Source organism: Babylonia areolata, chromosome 18, assembly GCF_041734735.1.
Source record: "Babylonia areolata isolate BAREFJ2019XMU chromosome 18, ASM4173473v1, whole genome shotgun sequence".
NCBI classification, from domain to species: Eukaryota; Metazoa; Mollusca; class Gastropoda; order Neogastropoda; family Buccinidae; genus Babylonia; species Babylonia areolata.
Genome location: NC_134893.1, coordinates 60,981,030 through 61,006,858, shown reverse-complemented (window position 1 = coordinate 61,006,858; position 25,829 = coordinate 60,981,030). Strand labels below are relative to the sequence as shown.

The window sequence follows — 25,829 nt, the reverse complement described above, 5'->3', positions numbered from 1 at the left end:
GTTCTGATTGGCCAATATATAAATAGCAGTAGAATTTAACAAATGAAATAGCTCGTGACAAAAAAACCCACAACAACAACAACACACACACACAAAACCGGACATTGAGGAGCATGTGACAACGTTGTGTGAAAGTGATCAGCTTCAAAGTAAGCAGAAACATGTTTTAATGCATCTGATAAGCATGACCTGTTTAGTGGCGGTTGATAAGAGTCAATCTGTAGCGGTTTATCAGCAAATATGCCTGTCTCGTGAATGATATCAAGTACTCAAAAAACAGAAAGTACTTACACTGTATAGTGGGTGTTGCAATGATCAGTACAACAGTGCATGTGGACATGTTCATTGTCATGTTTTTGTATTATCATTTAGGGCAGATATGCCAAATTGCAAAGCGACTAGCTCAACGTGTGTACTGTAAAGATAACATGTCGTATGATAGCCAAACGTAGTTTGTTTTTGTTTTTGAAGGCTTTCTCCGACTGATTGCACCAGGAAAAGTTCGCCTGCTCATTCTTTCCAACGTTTTGTCGACGTTTGAAATAGCAGGGGTGCCTGAGGGTAAATGCGAACAGGCAAATCTAATTGCGAACGATTACTTTTAAAACAGAAGCAGGTATTTAACTCGTTATACACAACATATTATTGCAACATCGCACCAAGCTGTTGGTTTTGATCACCCATGCACACAAAACACACAGACAAACATTTAAACACAAACACCCCACACCGCACACAGACACACCCATTTGAGAGCTCAGTGACTGTGCAGCATCGTTCGCAAATAGACTCACGTCAAAATATCCTTTGGTCTAATTGCAAACAACACTATTTTGCAGATTCCTGTCAAAACTGATGTTCTGATCCATCACTAATATGCTTTCTTAAAGTCTCCCAGCGCTGGTAATGCGCATTCAGCATATCTTATCAAATCAACCATTTTGACACTGTCACAGTTCAAGTCCTACAACTTGCTTCCCTTGATTTTAGGATTTTGAGAGCATGTTTGTAACCTTAGATACTTGATACATGATGTTGTCAGTGTTTGAGACCTGTGGTTGCAGGTCAGTTCACCAGTCGGTATGTTGGCCATATCCACAGCTGCTTGCACTTGCAAGGTCTACTGATAGCAGTCCGGGATGTACAGTGCTGGGTGGTTGGCCCAATGGGCGTCAAGTCTGTTTTTAAATGCATTCATGCTGGGTGCGGACACTATATACTGACTCTGGTAGGCTGTTCAAAACCGACACCACTCTTTCAGAAAAGAATGAACTCCGAATGTCTAGGTGGGATCTGTGCTCTGCATTGAATGTCTTCTGTCTCTCGTTGGAGGGGTTTCTGGGATGGCTGCCAGACTGAGTGGCCATATTCCAAGACTGGTCTCATGAGTGCTTTGTAGAGTTCGATGAAGGTATGCTCGGTGAGATGGTCAAAGGATCGCCGTATAACGCCCAGGATTCTGTTGGCCTTAGATGATGCCTGTGACACATGGTCCTTGAAGGTCAGTTGGCTGTCCACTACTACCCCAAGATCTTTCTCTGCTTTAGTGGTTATCAGGGCATGCTTGTTGTTGTTTGGGTCTGGTCGATCTCTGAGTGGCCTAGTTTCAGGACACAACATTTTTCCATGTGGAAGTTCAGTAGCCAGGCTACTGACCACTGGTGCAGTCTGTCCAAATCTTCCTGGAGGGAAGCACTTTGCTCACTGCTCTGGGCAAATACCTGGATGTCATCCGCAAAGATTCAGACCTCACTCTGTACCTGGTGTGGCAGGTCGTTGATGTAGATGACAGACGCTGTCTTAGGGGATTCCACTTGTGACTCGTGCCTCTTCTGATTTGCTTCCATTGACAAACACCTGCTTTTTGTGGCCACTGAGAAATGCTTCTGTCCATTGCAGCACTTTTCCCTCGATGCCATGGGCCTTCATTTTGAGTATCAGTCTGCGGTGGGAAACAGAATCAAAAGCCTTGTGGAAGTCCATGTATATTGTGTCGATGGAGCTACCTGCCTAGGGTTTCCGTCCAGCAATCCAGTGTGTCCAGTTGCGTTACACATGAGCGACCTGGGATGAAGCCATGTTGTTCTTTGCATATGAGGTTCATTCTTTAGTTTAGCGTCTTTTCACTATAAGTGATATTAGACAATTAAAAAAAAAAAAAAGAAAAAAAAGTGGGGTGGGGAGGAGTGGGGAGAGGGGAAAGAGAAGTCAGGATAATACAGAAAAGGTAGAAAACTACTAAGAAATGCATAACTAACATGAAATTAGCTTTAACAGTAACAATCAAATAATGATAATAATAACTAAAACCATTAACTTGATTATGAAGTACATAAAAGGAATGTAGAAATAGGGTTATGAACTAGTGCCTTTGAAAGTTCTACTAAAAGAACCTCGTTAGAAATGACTTCCCCAAAATCATCTGCAGAATAGTTACTCTCTGTGAAATACTTGGGCAAGAATATACGTAACTGCTGACATGGAAACAAATGAGGTTGTTCATTTGCATGTGTTCCATTATTTTGTTTCTGATGAGTGTCTCCATGGTCTTGCAGAGTATGCTTGTCAAGCTGACAGGTTGGTAGTTATTTGCTGAAGTTCGGCTCCCTTTCTGGAAGATTGGTGTAACTTTGGCTTTTTTCTATATGCTTGGGAGGTGTCCTTCATTCAGCGATTTCCTGAAGATGATGCTGATAGGTAGTGCTAGGGTGTCTGCTGTTTCTGCCAACAGGATGGTGGGGATGCCATCTGGTCCAGCTGCTTTCCTGACTTTAAGCTTAGTGAGGAGCTTTTTGACACCTTCTCGGATTTCAGTGTCTGCCAAGGTGCTGCTAAACTCATATTTAATTACACATACTTAACCGTGACCCACTAGTGCAGACTCCGGCAGGGGTCTGACATTCCTGTCCTGTGCAAACTACTATCCACCTATGCAGAGAAAATGAAAGTAGCTACGGCCGATAACCTCCCGGAGGTAGGTAACCTCCTTTTTGCCCCTCTGACTAGCGCCCTCTTTTTCCGGCAGCCATCATGATTCCTGTTCCTGTGCTCTTCATATGGCTAAGTTTTTTCATATTTTCTGCCTGTCTGTCAGTTCTCTGGTGTTCTTGTTTTTTTGTCAAATTATGTCTTCAACCAGGTCACATAATTATTTGGTTCGATTGGGCGATCGCGCTAAAATTAAGGTGTGATCGCAATCGATTCGCGGACACTCTGGGCCCTCTACTTCTGGCCCTCTCAACAACGCCAACCTGTCGCCTCCTCCACTTTCTCCGCTCCCTCCAGTCGACTCCAGACCTCCACCACCTCCTGCACCCCCTCCGGTGACTTCTGGGGGTTCGTTACCCCATACTCAGGTCAGTGGTGCCATTGATGTTATTCATTCCGCGTTTTCTCAGCCCTGCCAGTCGGCAGGACGCCCGAGTCGATCTCCTCTATCACTTTGCCCATGCCCACAGTCTCAACAATGGAATGTGCCATAATCCCTTTGGGAAAACACCATACACTGGCTTTGGATCTGCATGCTAGACTGGGCCCTATGTACGATGCGTCTGTGGCGGTGGCCATGACATAGGATCATGTGCCCCCCACGCGGCATGCCTCTTCCTTCTTGGATCTTATGGCGACCGAGGCGCTTAGGGATGCTTTCCCCATGTGTAGGGAGGAAGGTGGACCACTAGGGGACACGCTCGCCCATGTGCATGCGCCCTCCCTTTGCCCTGAGCATCCAATCCAAGGGAGACAACTCCTGCTTCAGTACCCTTACCGGTGACCACCGCAGTTACTTCCCTTTTACCGGCACGGCCCCTCGCCTACAGTGCAGGTGCGTGCATGGTCCCTCCAAGCTATGCGGTGATGACCCCATCTGCCACACCGCCAGTTGCTGCTGTTCCCGATCCACTAATGGCGTCTCAACAAGCTGTTCAACCAAACAACCAGCAACACACTGTGCCACACCTTGCGCCTGCTCCGCCCCTTGCACACAGAGCAGGTGCGTGCACGGCTCATTGAACTTCGGTAGTGCTGGTTTCTTCTGCCCAACTGCCTTACACCGCTGTTAGCCAGACTAATATCGGCAATTCCACGTCGGAGTGCCTCTTCATAGCTCGATCCTGCCACTCGACAGTGCTCAGGCCGATCTTGTCTATCCCTTTATCCGTCAACACACAACAGCTGACCTCCCGAAACCTGGAGGGGGTCAGGCTGGTGTTCTCCTGACCCGCTCCCGGGAGGGTCACTACCTTGTCGTGGTCGGGAGGCTTAGTGGCCAGTGATCGAGCGAGCTATGTCGGCGGGGGCATCAGTGCTTCTTGGGGTTTGGTGCTCTGGTCCCAGGTCTTAATTGACAGCCTACATAGCCATCGTAGCTGTTAGGGCTGAATAAGTGGTGGTTTTGTACTGATGCCCCTGATAGGGCTTCCCATGCCGAACAGGTCGTGAGTGAGGCCCAAACTAAACGTGACCCACTGTCCCTTTCGCTATTCTTTGTTCTTCTTTTTACCGCCTCTTTTCTGTCCTCAGCTCCCCATCAAGCCTTCTTTTCCACATTCTTTTTTCTCTGCGGCCTTCTTTAGGCCCGCCGTGTTTGCCGTGCGGCGCGACCTGTGATGGAGGGGAATGAGATCCTGGGGATTGAGAGAGCACGCTGCTCTCAACACATCCCTTTGGCTCGGACCTCTCCTAAGACAGGCGGCACACATTGGCCCGTGTGTGTCAATCGGCTACCCCTTCGTGGGGCTGGGTCAAGACTGGCAGTTTAGTGGCTGACGAAGGTAACCCCCGTAGTGCTCGGCTCTCTGTCCCCGGGAGCTGGGCATGATTGGGGGGGAGCACGTTGGAGCTGGGCTGCTGGTTGTATATCCCTCCCGAAACCTGGAAGGGGTCAAGCTGGTGTTCCCTTGACCCTGGCCCCTAAGTTGGACCCCATGGTGGGTGGGTAAGGGAGGGATGAATTCACATTTTTCTTTCAACATGAATCCTAAACAAATACACCCCCCCAAACTCGGAAAAAGACGACGACAGGGAACGGACGACTCAGACTCTGAGTCGGAGGTCGTTGAGACCTCTGGTTTTTGGCCATCGTGGCTATTGATGGAGGGCGCTGATGACGACAAGCCCTTGTCGGCTCTCAGCCCCTTCGCTGTCCAGAAGGGCTTTCAGTGTCTGGCAGGATCGCTCAGATCCATCAAGAGGCTGAGGAGCGGAGCGTTTTTAGTACAGACAGAATCCAAAAGACAGACACAGCTCCTTCTCAAGGCGACCACTTTCGTGGATAGGGCAGTGAAGATTTCCCCTCACAAAGGTCTCAACTGCTCAAAGGGAGTCATCAGATGCCCGGAGTTGAAAGGTGTGTCTGAGGCCGAGATCAAGAGCGAACTGTCCTCTCAGGGAGTGACCGATGTGTACAGGGTGACGGTGAGGAAGGGGTCGGACAGAGTCCCGACCAACACTTTCTTCCTCACCTTCTGCTGCCCGGATGTCCCCAAGGACATTCGGGTCGGATACCTGCTAGTTAATGTCAGCCTGTACGTACCGTCCCCTCTGAGATGCTTTAAGTGTCAGAAATTCGGACACGTGAGAGACAGATGTAAGGAGGAAGAGGCGTGTGGCACCTGTTCGAAGGCGGCGCACCAGGGCGATTGCGTCAGTGCAGCCCTGTGTGCGAACTGCGGAGGTGGCCACCCGTCCTCATTGAAGGACTGCCCCGCCTGGAAGAAAGAAAAACAAATCCAGAAAGTCAAGACAGAACAGAAAATTTCCTTCTTTAAGGCAAGGAAACAGGTGGAGGCCGCGTCGCCTAAGGCGTCGTATGCCTCTGTCGTCAGATCCAGGACGGTGGACGTCGCGGTCCAGACGACGTCCACAGGAACGCAGACGGACGACTTAACCGCCTCGTCGGAACCATTGGCCTTGGGTGGAGGCGCTGTGTCCACCCCTTCCCATCCTGCGCGGCAGTCCTCAGGGGCTGCTGGGCGGGAGAGAAAAGCCTCGGGCGGAGGCACGTTGTCCGCCTCCCGCCCCACCCCACCCCCCGGCCCCCCTCGCCCCGCCTCTCGTCTGCCTGGCCCTCGGGCTGGCGGAAGTGGCCGGAAGCCCCCCTTACCTCCAAAACTCAAGGAGGGGAGGGTTGCGGCCACGGCGGGATCGGGAGGGGCCGAGGTGGTGGATATTCCGACCCGGTCGGAATCCGAAAAATTTATGTCAAAAAACAAATACTCCATCCTGGCGGACCTTGAGCCACCGCAAGTGGAGGAGCAGGGGGTAGCGATGGAATAGGCTGCTGCTTTATTTATTTATTTTTTTTTAAAACCTTTTTAATGGCAGTGATCCACTGGAATATCCGGGGATTCTATGCCAACTTCCAGGAACTCCAGCTGCTTTGTCGTGCTTTGAAACCTTCAGTGCTGGCACTGCAGGAGACTCTGCAAAGAGATGGCAAGGTTTTATCTCTCTCTGGTTTTAACTCCGTTTTTAAACCCGCTCAACCGAAGCAAGAGGGGTTGACGGGAGGTGTCGCTCTTTTTATTCGAAAGTCCCTTTTATACAGTACAGTTCTTTTAAGCACCCCTTTACAGGCGGTGGCAGTCAGAGTCACGCTCGAGAAAACCATCACTGTCTGCTCTCTCTACCTTCCCCCTTCCGTCCGTGTTCTGAGGCAGGACCTCATGAACCTGGTCGACCAGCTCCCACGTCCGTTTTTACTGTTGGGCGACTTCAACGGACACTCCCCGCTCTGGGGAAGTGAGATGACATCAGCCCGAGGTCTTCTCTTAGAAAACCTTCTCTCTGACATGGACTTGTGCTGTCTTAACGACAAGTCTCCCACTTACCTGCATCTGTCCTCTGGAAAGCTCTCGTGTTTAGATCTGTCGGTCTGCGATCCATCGTTGGTCCTGGACTACGAGTGGAAAGTGCACGACGATCTGCACGGGAGTGACCACTTTCCTGTCGTCCTCCGCCCCACAGATGGAGAAGGTGACTCTCTGCCTGACCGCCTGTACTACGACAAAGCAGACTGGAGTTTTTTTACCACCAAGATAAGAGCGGAGCTGCAGGAAGAAACAGTATTGAAAAGCAAGGACCCTGCTGACGCTCTGACTCGGATCGTTTTAGATTGCGCCAAAGCAGCAGTCCCATCGTCTACCTCCAAGCCTCAGGTCCCTAGAACGCCCTGGTTCAACGCGGAATGTCGGGAGGCCCGCAAGTCTCGGAAGAGAGCGCAGCGACGCGTCTTTCGGAGACCGGAGTCCGATAGCGTTCGAACCCATCAACAGCTGAGGGCGAAAGCCAGGTATGTTTTTAAAAAGAGCCAGAGGAAGTCTTGGAGAGATTTCTGCTCTTCCTTAACCTCCAACACACCCAAGAAGAAAGTGTGGAGGGTTTTAAAAAGAATTAAGGGCAAAAACGCATGCCCGACCTTCCACCATCTTAAACTTTCAGACGCTCTGGTCACAGAGAAGAAAGCAGTTGCCAATTTGCTTGCCTCCACAATAGAACAGAACTCGAGATCTGCTAACAAATCTGCTCGCTTTCTTAAAACCAAAAACCTGTCAGAAAAAACACCATGTAACTTCTTTTCCGACAACACAGAGAATTACAACCTTCCTTTCACAATGAACGAACTTAAATCTGCCCTTCAGACCTGTACGGATTCCTGTCCAGGAATGGACGAAGTCCATTATAAACTCCTAAAGCACCTTCCCCAAACCTGTCTGGACACCCTGCTTAAAGTTTATAACCACATCTGGGTCACAGGCTTCTTTCCACCCTCCTGGCGGAAAGCCCTCATAATCCCGCTGCCGAAACCGGGAAAAGACCCCTCGAACCCCTCCAACTACCGCCCAATTGCACTGACCAGCTGCGTCTGCAAACTGATGGAGAAGATGGTCAACGGTAGACTGATGTGGAAACTAGAGACCGACGGCCTTCTGGCGAAGGAACAGTGCGGTTTCCGCAAGCATCGCTCTACCGTTGACCATCTGGTTCGTCTGGAAACCACGATAAGAAATGCTTTCGTCAACAAACAACATGTGGTGGCCATATTTTTTGACCTGGAGAAAGCTTACGATACCACGTGTAAATTTGGTATTCTTTCCGACTTGCACAAGCTCGGCTTCCGAGGACACCTGCCTCAGTTTATCCACAATTTTTTTACAAGACAGACAATTCCAGGTGAGAGTCGGCACCACCCTGTCCGACATTCACGAGCAGGAGCTGGGTGTCCCGCAGGGGAGCATCCTGTCGCCGGCTCTGTTCAGCATCAAAATTAATGACATCGTTCAATCCGTTCAGAAAGGATCGGACAGCTCGCTGTTCGTGGATGATTTTGCTTTATATGCAACCGGCAGCACGTACGCCAGCATCCAGCGACGGCTTCAGCTCTGCGTCAACAAAATCCAGTGTTGGGCAGAGGAGAATGGCTTCACATTTTCGTCCTCCAAAACTGAATGCATCCACTTTCATAATTTTCGCCAATTCTATCAGGACCCTGAAATCCGTCTGGGAACATCCACCATCCCGGCGGTCAAGGAAGCCAGATTTCTAGGGGTCGTCTTCGATCAGAAGCTGAATTTTCTCAGCCACATTAAACAGCTGAAAATATCTTGCCTAAAAGCCCTGAACATCATCCGAGTTGTGGCACACACGAACTGGGGTGCTGATAAGAGGACTCTCTTGCACCTCTACAGAGCCCTGGTCCGGTCCAAACTGGATTATGGAAGTGTTGTATACGGCTCGGCCAGACCGTCCTACCTGAAACTGTTGGACCCTGTACACCACCAAGGGCTCCGTCTCAGCTTAGGTGCTTTCCGCACCACCCCTGTGCACAGCCTGTACGCAGAGGCGGGGGAACCGCCTCTTTCCAACCGCAGACTGAAGCTGACCCTGAACTATTATTTGAAATTGTTTTCGGAACCTACAAACCCTGCTTACGACGCTGTATTCAACAACCCTTTCGATAAGAAATTTACAGACAACCCAAACTGCATACCTCCTCTCGGACTCCGCATTCAGCCGCACTTGGAAAATGCCGATCTGGATGTCGGTGGCATCTCAGATTTCTCTAAGTTCCCTGACAGCCCCCCGTGGACCTTTACAACACCTGAGGTCCGATTCGATCTGGCCTCGTACCGTAAGGACACCACCAGTTCTCTGGCCTACAGAACCTACTTTTCGGAACTGTGCCACAAATTCCCCACTTTTCAAGGCATCTTCACTGACGGTTCCAAGTCAGAGGACGGAGTCGCCGCATCTGCGTTCTGTCCCGCCTTTCCTGACCGGCCCTCAACGGAACACATCCTGTCTGACAGCTCGGTATACACCGCGGAACTGACCGCACTGGTCCTGGGGTTAAAAATGGTTCTCTCTTCCAAACAGAAGAGATTCATGATCTTTTCCGACTCCTTATCAGCCCTGGAGGCGATCGCCTGCAGGAATATCACTCATCCCAAACTGCTGGAATTTTATGAAACTTTTACTCTCGCAACGAAGAAAGGATACGAGGTTGTGTTGGCCTGGGTTCCCGGACATGTTGGCATTCGTGGTAACGAAAGGGCGGACCTGCTGGCCAGGAACGCTGTAAAGAAAGAATTGTCCAGATCCTTGGTACCCTATACAGACATGAAGTGGAAGGTCAATACTTACGTTAAGGATCTTTGGCAAGAGAAGTGGAACACCCAGACGGACAACAAGCTCTTCCAGATCCGTCCGGACCTAAAAGAGACCCTCCCTTCGGGGGTGAAGAACAGAAAGGAGGAATCTGTGCTGTGCAGACTGCGTACGGGGCACACTTTTTTTTTACTCATTCTTACTTGTTGAAGGGGGAGGAGGCCCCTCGATGCGTTCCCTGTGACGAGCCTCTCACCGTGAAACACGTGCTCCTTGACTGTTGGGATCTGCATGACGTTAGACGCAGACATTACACGGCGGTTTCTTTGAAGACTTTGTTTCGTGATGTCCCTCCGTGGGCGCTGATGGACTTCTTAAAAGAAGTGAACCTTTTTAACCAGATTTGAAGGTTTTAAAGTATGGAAGTTTTTTTTTAACTTTGGAGTGGAAAGTTTGAAGTGGTGACTCGTTTTAATTGGGTGGTTTTTTTTTTAGCCTTGTAGTAGTAATTGACGCGGCGATAGCCTTGAGATGGCCTTAGTGGTCGGCGAGGCTCTAAGCACCATAATTTCATTTCATTTCACAACAGCTGAACATCGGTCCTCTTGCAGGAACTATTCGCGAGACTGGACCGCCGTTCAGCTAGAGGGGGATGCACATCCCACAGCAAGCCGACAGACTTGCCACCTCCTTGTCCACGACGCCCTACCGTCTCGTGTCCGATGGTGACCGATTCGGGTAGGGATGCCCACTGCACCAAGGGACATTATAATTATCCCCCTTGGGGCTGTATTCACCTGTGTTGGTTACGGTGGCATCGAACCATGGACTCCCACACGCAGCGTGACACTCCTCCCTCTACAACAAGGAAACGTCACACCAGGGGATATGTGCTCTATAAAGACACCATCCCTTTTGCTGATTATTGGCGCCAAGGGAGGCAACTCCGCATTAGTAACCTAGGCGGTTGACGCTGTAGTGCCAACACAGCACGTCACTCCTGCCCCCAGAGCTGTCCACCAGCGATGTTTTTTCGGTTTCTCATTGGGTCCTGCTGCCCATTCATGGGCTCTGCACAACTTTGCACAGCAACTGCACCTTTCTTGCTGTTTCTCAGGCCACTGAACTTTTGGGTTCTTCATCCCCCCACACTTACACACAGTCCTCTGCAGGCAGCCAATCCTATTACCATTCTTTTCTTGTTATACACAATAACAGGAAATAAATCACAATATTTCCCTTTCTATTCTTTTTGATTTATTATCAAAATCAACAACAACAATGACCATAAAATATATATATATATTATTTATATATATATATATAAATATGCTAACTTGCTACATTTATAAACATTTCTATTTACACTTATAGATATATACTTAACCCTCGGTATACACATGTGTGTGTGCTTAGGGGATAGGTTCATACGTTTTCCATATTAATGTACAATTATATTTCTATCTCTATTCATTGAGATTCCTTACATAGCAGTATATGCACGCTTGCATTTGCGTCATTCTGTACACAATGCCCAGAAAACTCTGCATCTTCATGCTGGCACATTATTCATATGTGTATGTATATCTCTTATAATGTATAGGTGCATACACAGATTCCTTTCCATTACTGATTATGCACACTTACCCATTTACTTGGATATATCTGTTCACGCTACATGTATGCTAATACAGCCGCTTATTTCTTGTGACTTGATCTCTTGTCATTGGCATATTCCTGACATATCACTTGAGTTGATGGAAGTTTATAATCCCTTTGCACATATATGTATTCACTTTCATAAATTCATCCCTACCTTGCTTTCGGAGGACGACTGCACTCACAGACAAAACTGCCTCATTCACGCTTGAATGTATGCTCCTTCACATATCAATAGTGGCTGGTCCTTAGGGACCCACACACACTCCCTTCCCACCCACAGGGCTAAGGATGCCCTCTCTTGGTGCTAGGAGGGACAAGGCAACCCAACTCATTTGCCTACAACAATCACCCACAGGGCTAGAGATGCCCTAACCTGGTACAAGGAGGGATGAGTCAGTCCAACTTAGAGGTGCCACTCCGGACACACATGCCCTTCATTCCTTCCCAGTTTGTAAGGCATCCCTTCTTCCCTCTCTTGCCTACAACAACCCTTGGTTTGCACCACTGTGGTTGTGACAGCAGCTCCACACAGGCCCTACCTCCTAGCCAGCCCTCCCACGAAGGGGTGTCTGTCTTTGCCTCCCAAGTTTTACCAGGCCCAAAAACTGCCCACTGGGCAGGAGACAATCACCCTAAGTCCATCTCTTCCACTCCTCACTAGTAGCAGAAGGCCTAGGTAATAATTGTTTTCCTCTTCACTCGGGAGAAAGGCATATTGACGAGGACGGATGCGTCTCACAAAGCACAACAAACAGGGTCGTACCTTTCTGCCCACTCATACCAGCATGGCAGATGCAGCATTCAAGCACATTAGTTCGCCCCATCACCTTGCTTGAACAGAGATCCAGCATCGACTTCTCAAACAATTGGCGCTTGAAAGCACTTTCTGCACTTGGTCTTCCCTGCCTGATCCTTCTGCTGTGGTTACACATGGGCATTCCTTCTCAAGCACTGTCTTTCCAGTGAGACACTTCCAGGGGTTTCTAGCCTAGGCAGGCTATCCCATCATGGAGTCCCAGCCTTCAGTCAAGGGCCTGTCAGAGGATGACTTTGTTGTCACTTTGGAAGCAAGCACCATGTCTTTCGGACACACGGTTGCACCACAAGACCCCGTCAACTCTTTCCAGCTTCCTTACATTTCAACATAACCTGCATGGTGGACACCTTCATCCCTCAAGCACACAGCAGCTGTTTCCTGATTTACCCATGCTGATTGGTGTCCTCCTAGGACCAGTATATGGTAATCAGTCATGTACAACAATGACCATCAGAACAGCAGAGCAGGCAACTGCTGTCCCGACTATCTGGGCTGGAATTTGATTATACAATTTATAGTAGAGAGTGTTTTGCCCAAGTTGCATCCCCAGTCCCTCGATCAAGAGGGCCTTAGGACTCACCATTGGGACAGATCACAAAGGCTAATTAGCCCCGAAGGCTACAGCACTAAGTCCCAGTGCAATTTGACTTCTAGTCTGAGAGACATAGTCCTTCATGAAAGACTTAACTGGAAATGATTTTCCTTTGCAATAAAGAAACCACTGATAATACAGCTCTCACTTTGCTGTTGGTCATACTGAAAAGGTATGTCAGATCAGTGATTTGATGTAAATGGCCAGTACAACACATCTAGAGCCACTTTCCTCCCTGCCCCCGCCCCACTCCATCCCAGACTTAGTGCGCACCACACACAGCCAGAGGCCTGTCATGGATCCGTTCCCCTTTCTCACTAAAGAACCTTCAGCGAAAAATTTCCCCATGGAAATCCTCTTCCATTAGGAATTCCACCACAGAATGAGACTCAGTGACCTGGAGGCACATGAAGTGCACTCCCACAGCCTGATCCAACCCAGCCATTGACTGCCGACAACTTTCTGCAGGTTGCTCCAACATGCCACACTTGGGTAGAGAAGCCACCAAGCCTTCTGTATGCCCCTTTGTGATGGTACCTACCTGGGCAATTACACAGCCCTGTCCCAGAGACACCAGGGACCTCAAGTCTCTTGTTGCCAAATGTCTGCCATTCTATGCATAGGCAACATACCAGTGCTGTCTTTTTTTGGCAACGACAAAAAAGTGGTGGGGGAGCACCCATCGCCTGTCAGCTCACATGGAGGAGCTCTACCGATCTGGCTGTCACGCCTAAGGCAAGCCCAACATGGTGGCCTACCTCTGTTTCATGCCACAGTTTCCTTCAAACACATATATATCACTTCCACAATCGGCCCACAACCGATGTGGAATCATCAGATCAAGCCACCTCCTTGCACTGACGCTCAACCGCGCTCAAGTGAGACAACCCTATAGGGTACATGTTTCCTTCCCTTCCTTTGATTTGAAGGGCTCTCAATAAAGTGTGGATTCAACACACTGACCCAATTTTCTTTGCGCTACATTTATCAGCACAGCTGTGGTCCACAGGCTTCTCCCACAATACAGCTGCGGACCTCAGTCTTCTTTGCCCGCACCAATATCCTTAGGTGACACAGTACACTCTACCTTCATCGAATTCTACTGAGGGACATCTATCACTTTAGGGATGATGGCTCAAGAGGCGTTGCCTCTGCGGTGGTCACACAACAGGCCATCACAGTGCACTGACAATGCAACAGACGAGCCCTCCACCTTGTCATGCCATTCTGCACTAGTGAGTCATGGTTAAGTATGTGTAATTAAAAGGAAATTTTCTATCTAAAATTACGTTTAAGTAACATACTTACCGTGACCCACATTTAAGACCCTCCCGTTCCTCCCCGCTTTCTGTTCTCCCTGCACACTGCGCTGGTTGCGGCGATTTGCTGTAAAAAGAGGGCGCTAGTCAGGGGGGCAAAGGGGAGGTTACCTACTTCCGGGAGGTTATCGGCCATAGCTACTTTCATTTTCTCCGCATAGGCAGATAGTAGTTTGCACAGGACAGGAATGTCAGACCCCTGCCGGAGTCTGCACTAGTGGGTCACGATAAGTATGTTATTTAAACGTAATTTTAGATAGAAAATTTCCTATTATTTCCAAGAAAGCAGGAGTCCATAGACTGGTGCCAGTCCTGCAAAATTAAAATCAGCTTGAATGTCCACATTACTGCAGCCACTGTATTGTATTGCATTGTATTATCACTTTTTGTCACAACAGATTTGTGTGTTTGAAATTTGGGCTGCTCTCCACAGGGTGAGCACGTCGCTACAGTGCAGCACCACTGATATTTTCCCTTTTTTTCTGCCTGCAAATGTTTTTTATTTTTGAAATTAAGTGGATTTTTCAACAGAATTTTGCCAGGGACAACCCTTTTGGTGGCATTGGGTTTTTTGTGTGGTAAAATGCATGCTATACAAGGGATATCAGTTTATTGTTGCATCTGAATGACTGTCTACACTACCACTCCAGGTCTAGTGGAAGCGGAGAAAATACTACAGAGTGTGGGATACAATCCCCCGCACTCAGATTCTTTCGCTTCCTAGGTGGACGCATTCCACTGTGAAGGCAAGCAGAACACTAGCTTGACTTTTTACATAAAATCTGAAATTTTACAGCTTCACACAGCTGAAGGAAATGGCATCTCATTTATGGTACGTCCCTTCTCAAGTACACGAGTTCTATGTGGGATCCTTATACACATAGGAATGTGGACAGAATCAAAGCCAGCAATCCACTTTGCATTCACCTGCTGTCTCGACACTCCAGTGGCAGTGACATGTTGGTCTGATCAGGATGCATTGCATGCCCAACAGTTGTGCAGAGGACAGCACAGCTCACAGTCATGTACAAGATTGAAAAAAAAAATTGCCCAGGCCAACCAGCCCCAAACTGCCAGAGAAAGACACATGACCAGCAGTTCTGAAATATCTGATGGCACACAAAGTGCTGGCAGTCCAAGCTCACAGATTGACTATCAACAACTGGAATACTGGAATAGGCTTAGCTAGATGCTTCAAAGAAGAAACAAAGTTCAGAGAAGCTGTAAAATGTGAATGAGTGCCTGTGAGAAGTACAGAAGCTTCATCACTTACTGGCTATCAATTAACCACCCATAAAGGGTGAAGGAGAAAGTGCCAGTGTGTTCCTAAAAGCTTCTTGGCTTCTATATCAAGCACCATATGAAAAGGAAGTTCCCCAAAACAGTATGGCTGCCTGAACAGCAGGGTAAAAAATGGTCGCACATGTTAAAGCCCACTCATGAATCTGTGTGAGTGAACATCAGAGCCCACAAAGACAAAAGGAGGAGGAGGAGACATCACCCTCTGGCAGCCATTTAATGTTACTGATCATCTAGAAAGCTGAGAAAATTGAAGTCACTAGAAAGCAGTTCAGACAGAACTGCATCATGTCCAGTGAAACCAGTTACACCACCCAACACCATGTGCATCATACCCACTGACACTAGTTACACCACCCAACACCGTGTGCATCATGCCCAGTGACACCAGTTACACCACCAAACACCACATGCATCATACCCAGTGACACCAGTTACACCACCAGACACCATGTGCATCATGCCCAGTGACACCAGTTACACCACTAAACACCACGTGCATCATGCCCAGTGACACCAGTTACACCACCAAACACCACATGCATCATACCCAGTGACACCAGTTACACCACCAGACACCATGTGCATCATACCCAGTGACACCAATTACACCACTAAACACCACGTGCATCATGCCCAGTGACACCAGTTACACCACCAGACACCATTGTGCATCATGCCCAGTGACACCAGTTACACCACTAAACACCACGTGCATCATGCCCAGTGACACCAGTTACACCACCAAACACCACATGCATCATACCCAGTGACACCAGTTACACCACCAGACACCATGTGCAACGTGCCCAGTTACACCACCAGACACCATGTGCAACATGCCCAGTTACACCACCAGACACCATGTGCAACATGCCCAGTGACACAAGTTACACCACCAAACACCACATGCATCATACCCAGTGACACCAGTTACACCACCAGACACCATGTGCAACGTGCCCAGTGACACCAGTTACACCACCAGACACTATGTGCAACATGCCCTGTGACACCAGTTACACCACCAGACACTATGTGCAACATGCCCAGTGACACCAGTTACACCACCAGACACCATGTGCAACATGCCCAGTGACGCCAGTTATGCCACCAGACACTATGTGCAACATGCCCAGTGATGCCAGTTACACCACCAGACACTATGTGCAACATGACCAGTGACACCAGTTACACCAACAGACACTATGTGCAACATGACCAGTGATGCCAGTTACACCACCAGACACTATGTGCAACGTGCCCAGTTACACCACCAGACACCATGTGCAACATGCCCAGTGACACCAGTTACACCAACAGACACTATGTGCAACATGCCCAGTGATGCCAGTTACACCACCAGACACCATGTGCAACATGCCCAGTGACGCCAGTTACGCCACCAGACACCATGTGCAACATGACCAGTTACACCACCAGACACCATGTGCAACATGACCAGTTACGCCACCAGACACCATGTGCAACATGACCAGTTACACCACCAGACACCATGTGCAACATGCCCAGTGACGCCAGTTACACCACCAGACACCACGTGCAACATGACCAGTGACACCACCAGACACCATGTGCAACATGCCCAGTGACGCCAGTTACGCCACCAGACACCATGTGCAACATGACCAGTTACACCACCAGACACCATGTGCAACATGACCAGTTACGCCACCAGACACCATGTGCAACATGACCAGTTACACCACCAGACACCATGTGCAACATGCCCAGTGACGCCAGTTACACCACCAGACACCACGTGCAACATGACCAGTGACACCACCAGACACCATGTGCAACATGCCCAGTGACGCCAGTTACACCACCAGACACCATGTGCAATATGCACAGTGACACAACCAGACACCATGTGAGAGACACCACCAAACACCATGCCCATTGGCACCACTTGCACCACCAAACACCATGTACATCATTCTCATTGACACCAGTTACACCACCATACACCATGTGCATCATTCCTAGTGACACCAGTTGCTCCACCAAACAGGCTGCAGTTTACATCAGACCAGTGCATTTGAATACTCCTCAACACTCATAACCACCACATAACCTCTGGTCCAGGGCACTAAAGCAGCTAGTCATAGATGCTGCTTCCTTTCTGTTTCCTGTCTTCTGCTACATTCTGAATGTAGAAGTGTTTAGCCACGGACCATATAGACATATCTGGAAAATAGGAGGAGGAAGAGGAGATAAGTACTGAAAGACTATGTTCAGCACACTGAGTTGAATGATTTCTTCTTCTTCTTATTATTATTACATTATCATCATCATTATTGTTATTATTACAATTTTAAAATACTTATTATGTACATCTATATGAAGAATGATAAGCTAAGAGAGTAAATGATTAACAAACATTGAAGAGTAGTAACTCTCTCCATACACAAGGTATGCAACTTCAAGTCAATGCTGCCAATGACACTGATTCAGCTAGCACACAGGTAAATAAAAGGTACATTGAGACAAACCCATATACTTCCTCAAAATGAAGTTGTGACATTTTTGCATCTGTCCCTCCTCTGTCAGATGCATATATATATATATATATATATTACTTTTGCAAGCAGATGCAGATGATATTGCACTGGACAAAATAACTACTGCTTTTGCCTATGGTCATGGCTTGTCATATATCGTTCATTAGTTTGTGTGAAATTATTATTTTTGTTGTGCTTGTGCATTGCATTGTTATTTTGATCATCGTGCATTAAGTATTTCAACAAATGTAGAGCATTTTGAGAAATGTTTTTTCTCAAAGAGTGGAGCGGCAGCAGACCTCATTCATACCTGTAGTGATTTTTATTCCAGTTGTGTTTGAAGTGGTCATTGTGCATTTGTCTTCCAGTGATGTCAAACTGTGTGCATGCATGCACATGTGTGAATGAATAGAAAATAACATTTAACAATTTTCCCCCATTTTTATTCACAGTTCATCACTATACATTTACCTCATCATGCACAGATACAGCGGTATGCTCTGTTATTGTCAACTAACAACGGATTAGTTGGTAGCTATAGCAAATGATATGATAATGTCAAAATGTTTGTAGGGCAACACAATGTCATCAGGAGAGAGAGAACCGATCATACCACCTCCCCAATCTTCCACATCTGATGAGGGCATAATGTCATACCAAGAGGAGTCACAGTCTTCACGATCAGTGAGTAATTCTTCAAAAGAATACATGAAGCACTGTAGCATTACTTTAGTTTGTTTCCACACCATTTTGTTGTTTCTGTCTAGTTTTTATTTATTCACTTAATCATTTTTTAAATTTTTTAAAATTTTTATAGAATTTACAACTTGTATTTCAGATTTATATTTTGGAGGGATGGAAGTAAAAAGGGGGAAGGTACAGGGCTGATCCTGCCTGCAGCAGACATTGAATTTACATGATTACATGCAGTGCATTGCATATACAAAGCACTAGATTGTGTTTTTTTTAATTAGATTGAATCAGCCAGAATATCATGAAGCACTCAAAAACAGATGTGAATGGGATGACATGGATCACTTCTGTGGCATTCAGAAAGATATGTACAAACTTCTCTCTCTCTTACTTGATTGTGTTCCAACTTCTGTGTCAATGAAACAAACATTATAAGTTTGTAATGACAGTATTTAGATTTTACTTGTTAGATATTCCTGTTCATGGGTTTTATAGACAGTATACTGAAAGTGATCTTATTTATCCATTGAGTTAAGATGCATGTGAAAGTGATGTACATTTTGTATCATGTTGTTCTGCCTGGATGATCACAGAGAACAGTAATGAATACATAAGAAGTTTTATAGACACCAGTCCACTGACATATGTGAATGAAGATTTGTCAAACAATTTTGCAATGTATTTGAATAAGATGTTTAAGATTTTATCTATTTGTTGGATGCAACCGGTATGTTGTTATGATTTTGTGTGCTGAATTCAATTCTGATTTTGTGTTCAAATGAACTATTGTTTTCACACCACCCCTTCATGACGGGCTATGGCCTATAATGAATGAAGTGTTCCCATTTGCATTCTCTCTCTCTCTCTCTCTCTCTCTCTCACACACACACATGTATACAATTACACAAACCACTGTCATGACATAAACACACCTGTCAACACCACAACTAATCACATCAGCAACACCAGGCTAGTGAAAGAGAATATTATAAGATCATGATTACTTCCAGTGTTTGAAAACCATCTGTCAGATCTATCATCAAAGTCTTTGTATTTCTAATAATACTGGCATAATTCATTAATTGTTTCCTGTGTTGTTTTTTTCTCCCCAGAAAATGTGCCAGTTGTTGTTTGTGGGTCTTGTGGTGGTGTTGGTACTGGTAAGTTTTTGTTTATTTTGTTCTGTCAGTTGGTTTTATATGCTTTTCACAGTAAATGCTTTTCATATATTAAATTAGATTGTTTTTTCTTGTCCTTTTCCATCATATTTTTTGAAAGAAAGTAGAGTCAAGTCAAGTCGAGTCAACTTTATTATTTCCAAAGAGAAATTCACAGGTGGTTGTGTTGCTCAAGCTCACATTTCAAAGGTAAAATGTGCATATAATAAACACATATGTGTTTAAGTAGCCAAGAGATAACATGAAATTATAAAGCTACATTCAAGTTATATCAACACATCTATCAACATATTATGTGTTAAGAATACTTAACAATATTAGCTCTTAAGACACATGCAGTTGTTTGAATATTTCACCTGTCCATGTGGAGGAACTCACCAATTGGGGAACAGATGGAGAGCTCTATGTATCTGCCTGTCACGTCCAAGGCAAACCCAGCATCCTGGTTGGCTACCGATGTTTGATCCCACAGATGCCTTAAAACAGATTAATTTCTGTTACATTTGGCCCTGTGGACCACTGAATCGGGCTGTATGTGCACCTCATTGCAGTCAAGTTCAACCTCTGCCTGCCTAGTTACATTTGACTAGGACAGGACATGCAACGTCTTATTGGGCCTGGCATTATCGGTCTTGATGCCCATTGTCTGACACTTGTTGCCTGAAAAGCTCACACATGAGGCTCTTCACGAAACTTGATGTTTGACGCCTGAAACTTGTTGCTTGATGCCCCTTGTACAATGGGCCTTACAGTCATCCAAACGACACCAATTTTTCTCTTGCAACTCTGTTCGTGCATGTGACATGTGCAGCCCCTGTCTGTCTTAATGGGTACTGCATACTATTAAAGCCTCATATGCTTATGATGGATTCCATGTGGGGGACCCTTTGGACAGGGCTCATGAGATCAGAGCATGGTCTTCCTCATTGACCTTATCACGCTCAAAAACACTCCACATCATCAGGGACTAGGCCCACAGGATAAACCTGAGGGACATTTCAAGCCTGCAGGAGATCAGCTGAAAGGCCACTGCCACTCGGCAGTGCCCGAGCTACCCTTGTCCATCCCTTTATCCATCAGATCTGATGGGTGGTCCACTTGGGGGAACCATTCCAGCAACAGGTGGATGCAATCCCATGGCATGCTGACAGACTAGCCCCCACAATACATTCACCCTTCATGGCAGCCATGACACCTGCTCATGGACCCCTCATGTGGCATGCCCCTACCATTTTGGGCCTTGCACAGGCCATGATCAAGTAGGGATGTCCTCCCTCTACACAGATAGGTACCTGGTCCTCTAGACACACAAATAACACGCTCATCCCCTTGCCAGCAACCTTGTCACGCAGTGATGTAATTACCTCCCTTGGGCTGACCAACACTACATGACCAATATGACCTGTGACGGCTATGGTGGCGCTCAGCCATGGGCCCCCTCCCGCAGCATGCCCCTCCCGATTCAGGTATGCCCTCCTTCCATGCTGGGATGAAGGACATACACAAAGGGATAAATGCTCACCAAGCACAAAGCACCCTCCCTTTTCTGGATGGTGACACCAAGGGATGCAACTCTGCTTTTGCAACACATGGTTGTTAGCTGAGCAATTAAATCCCTTGGACCTACCCCACGTACAAATTCACACACATTCTAGTGTATTTTCTTAATCATTGCACAGCTGATCAGAAAAGTTGCTACATTATTTTTTCTTTTTTTCTTGACAGATTACCATTGGACTGAGTATTTACCGAAGTTTTGATGCGACTGGTCATGGCATCATGTATCTTTTGTTGGGGGTTAACCTCATCACTTTTGGTGTTCTAGAAATCATTATGGTGAGTCAAATGTACAAAGTAGTATACATTGTAAAGAATTGTACACACTTTGATACTGATTAGGAGACTATGAAAGATGAACAGTGTCAAAAAGATGAGTGAGGCATAGTAGAAATGAGTTGTATTAGGCAGTGTATTCTGACAAATGTTGACAGTACCAATGTAGTTGGTCATAAAGTATTCAAGGTTATAGATGCAGAAAAGAATATGATTTTAATAAGTGGGGCTTTTGAAGCAGATTTGAAAGAAAGAATTATGGTTGTATTAAATGGAGAGTTTACCATTTATCCTTTCTAAAGAAAAACCTTGATAAAGCAAGTTTTTTTGTGTAAACATGTGATAGGCTTATTTCTCTGTGTGTGTCAGTTTCAGTTTCTGTCTCTTTTTCTCTCAGACCACCCCCTTTCTTTCTCCCACCCCGGAATTTGATGGAATGCTTAAACAGAGAGAGAATCAATTCAGTTTAAGGCCAAAGCCCCATGTTTGCCCATGATTTCTTGCAATCCCATGATTTCTCTCTCTTTGAGAGAAATCATGGAGGGTTGGAGGTGGGGTGGGGGGGTTGGGTGGGGGAGGGGGGAGGCGCCCTGGTGCCCCTATCCCCACTCCCATGCTTTCTCTCATTTTACAAAAAAGCGTGGAATTGTGAGAAGGTGTGATTGTTCCCCTCCCTTGTTTCTCTCAGTTATGAGAAAGCATGAGGGCCGCCCACATGCTTTCTCACAATGTTTTAGAAATCCCCCTTATTTTTGTCAAAAACATTTCCATTGTCATCAGCATTGGTTTCTTGTCTTTAACCAACACAAATCTTAGAGAAAACTGGGAATGAAAAGGAAAAGAGAAAGAGGGAGACGACAACGATGACAGTTATGATAATGATAGTGACGTTAGTGAAGATGGTGACAGCAATGGCACAGTATTGGTTTCAGAAAATATGTGCATGTATGAGTGTGTTAGTGTGTGTTAGTGTTAGTGTTAGTGTGTGTGTGTGTGTGTGTGTGTGTGTGTGTTTCCTTTTGTCTGATTCCTTGGCTGGTTGATTTTTTTCTTCTTCTTACACTTTATTTTTGAAATTATATTTTCATGTTCTGAATGTCATCTCTGAAAATGAGAATCTATTTTTAGTGCAACCTTGCATACAAAAGGATGCTTACACAATCAGATGAGCATACGAACAAGCGTTGAACATTCTAGATAAATGTGACAGGAAAGGTTGCATCACAACAAACATAAAAACTTTATTTGGTCCTTTTTTCACACTGCCTATGTGATTGTAAAACATTGTGAAACACCTTTTTCTCACGTTTATGTAGAAAGTTGAATCATTTCAATGTTATTCCCAGGATCCCATGGGAAAGATTCGGTTCAAGTCTTGGTATATAGATTTCTGTTAGAGTTATACATTTGCATTACTTTTGTTGTTTGCTATTGATTCAGATGTTGAATTTGAGGTTGATGCATTGCAGTGACCCATCTTATGTGAAATAAAATATATAGATGCCAGTTTCAGCTTCATTACTGTTGATGTCTTTGTTAACACCATTGTTATTATCATGATCGTTGTCGTCGTGCCCTTCTTTCCCTTTTCTTTTTCTCTAAGATTTTGCTTTGGGAAAAGATAAGAAACCAACTCCAATGATAAAGGAAATAGTTTTGATATAAATAAGAGGGAGCTCCCCATGCTTTCTAGCTATTAGGAGAAAACGAGGGAGGTGAATGACCACACTTTCTTGTTATGTAGAAGAAAGTGAAAAATAGCGAGAAATTGTGGACTAACACCCCATTTTAAGGAGTGTGAACAAATAAGCAAAGTACACACTAATAATTATGAACAATCATGTCACCAGCACAAGTATGAAGTCAACCTGAAATAGAAATAAATTGTGACATTGATGAAATTAAGATGATAAAATACTCATGGTGTAGTATAGTCATCAAACAGCAACAAGTTAACCTTTTTCTTCAAGATAGAGCAATGTTTCTTCTTTTGAATGCTTTGCAGAAATGTACAGCAAGATTTCTAATGGTACGTTCCCTTCTTGAAGCCAATAGCAAAATCAGTCTGAAGTCTTTAGAATTATTGTAGTATTTTGCATGCATCAAACTTTGTCCCAAATCATCTGAAGCAGGACAAGAAATAACAAAATGGATTTCATTTTCTGAAGCAGACTTACACAAGGAACATTTCATTTCACTTTCTCCACTTATTTCATATCTTGAAGAATGCACTATGAAACCAAATATATTATGTAGCTAGAAAATATGTTAAAATCCATTAGAAAATATAACTATATATTACATATTGTATTGTTTCCTGTACTGAATGAATCTATCACTATTGTTAATCCCAGTTCTACCATCTGCAGTCTACTAATCTTTGTCTGGATTTTTTTTTTTATATTAATGTACTTAAACATCCTACATCTTGATTTTCCCATACGTAATAGAAGCTTTTAGCTTTTAAGTGCCACAAACTTTTGAAGCCAATTAGTTTTATCTCTGTTGGTCAGGTTCAGCAGCATCTTGTATGCTTTGCACAGCAGTCTTTGCTCTTCTGTTTGCATTGATTTTTAGCCTGTATCTTATGCAGCACATAATAACATTGGTAGTCAGTGGAAATCAATGCACTCACACACACACACACACACACACACACACAAACACACACACAGAAGGTGGTCATAAGTGGTTTATGTAATTTGTAACTTTTTCATGTAAAGCACTCTGAGCTCTTAGAGAGAAAGGGTGCCATACAAATGTATTATTATTGTAAAATATAGATTTATGTTGACTGAGAGGGAGAGAGAGCAGACATATGAGGGTTTATTGTTCAGTGTATTGGCACTTTAGTATGCATGCACATGTGTTTGTGTTTATTATGTGAGTGCGTGTTTCTGAATGTCTGGCTGCACACACATGCATATATGCGTTCATATATATGCTTTTGTCTGTTTCAGATCATATTTGTTCAGCGAGGACATTTGCCTCAAGGAAAAACATGGTTCCTGTATTTTGTTGGTGGAGCTGTTCTTTTGGAATCAGTCTTCACTAATATTGCTCTTTTCCAGTGATTTTGGATACAATATATGGAATTAACATATTGTACTGATGAGGACCTTTTCCTTGCACTGTGTGGAACACATGAACTTTAAAAAAAGTTTATGGAACTGTATTACAGCTGCACATTGACAAGTATTTTGGTAAATACCCACATTTATCTGATCTGAAGATATATATATATATATATTTACTCTTGCATATTATTACTGATGTTGTTTCTATTGTTTAAATGAATGTGAAACACTGCAATCATTTAGCAGCAGACCGTAATATGGTACAGTGTAGTACAGCAGTAAAACATCCTATCTTCTTTCTTTAAAGTGTTGTATTGAACTGGACTTGTACCATTGTTTGCTCGTTTGGTTCTGATAAAAATGAACAGTGTAAGAAATTTGATTTGGTGATGAACAATTTATGTTTTTGTCTATTCTCTTTGAATATTTGAATCTGATGGGGATGGTTATGAAATTGCATGACAACTGTTGACCAACTAATCATCATCTTAAATGTTTCAAATTTGAAAGTTTATTTACAAATCAAATTAACATACACAAGCAAGGATGCATGCATGCTTTTACATGTGCACACTCACATTCACTCACATCTGTACACACACTGACTTATTGATAAACGTGTGCATGCATATGTCTGTGTCAAGTACATTTTGTCTCAAGCACTTGCGCCTGGTCCAGTGTATGTTATTGACTGGTCAGGAAACTTGGTCTGTGTTCATTCATCTTTTGGAACCTCATATTGTCTTTGTGTATGTTCCAAGCCATACATGCAACAATATATATATACAGCTGCTCAGCACACATGTGGTCTACTGTCTACACATTCTCATAATGCTTTCTGGTGGATGCATATGACAGATCTGTATTATTTTGCTATTTTTTCTCTTATCCTGTATTAAGTTGCTGATATTGCAATAAAGTGAATGTAAATTCAAAATATGTGATGTTGTAAATATATCATGTTGAAAGGAATATTGTGAAGTTAGAATGCTTTAATAGTTTTGGATATATTCTCTAAAGATAGAATTCGTTTTAGGCATACATACTTTTGTTTTTGTTAATAATGTCAGAACTCACATATCTATCATTTAATGCCAGCAAATTTCCTTTCTTTTCTAGTCCACAAAAGTTTGGGTTTTTTTTCAGCCTTTTTTGTTTTGATTTTGTTTCTCCTTATACCCAATGCAGCGTGTCCTGGATCCTTGCCAGACGCTTTCTTTTGGAAACC

At 45.1% G+C, this 25,829-nt stretch overlaps 1 protein-coding gene across 3 annotated transcripts; it reads left to right on the top strand.

The window, feature by feature from the left end:
* Nucleotides 1-62: 62 nt before the first annotated feature.
* LOC143292970 (uncharacterized) lies at nt 63-25,538 on the top strand. 3 transcript variants are annotated; one of them, XR_013056701.1, is made up of 6 exons: nt 100-149; nt 3,186-3,356; nt 18,394-18,504; nt 19,626-19,673; nt 21,417-21,527; nt 24,485-25,538. XR_013056701.1 is itself a non-coding variant. In XM_076603697.1 (5 exons), exons 1-5 carry the CDS (start codon nt 17,154-17,156, stop codon nt 24,596-24,598), a joined length of 420 nt encoding a protein of 139 aa, XP_076459812.1. In that variant the 5' UTR covers nt 16,936-17,153; the 3' UTR covers nt 24,599-25,538. The 3 variants fall into 3 exon arrangements, 1 of the variants encoding a protein (XP_076459812.1); XR_013056700.1 differs by lacking the exon at nt 3,186-3,356 and having other exon boundaries at nt 63-149; XM_076603697.1 differs by lacking the exons at nt 100-149; nt 3,186-3,356 and adding an exon at nt 16,936-17,189.
* Nucleotides 25,539-25,829: the final 291 nt, after the last annotated feature.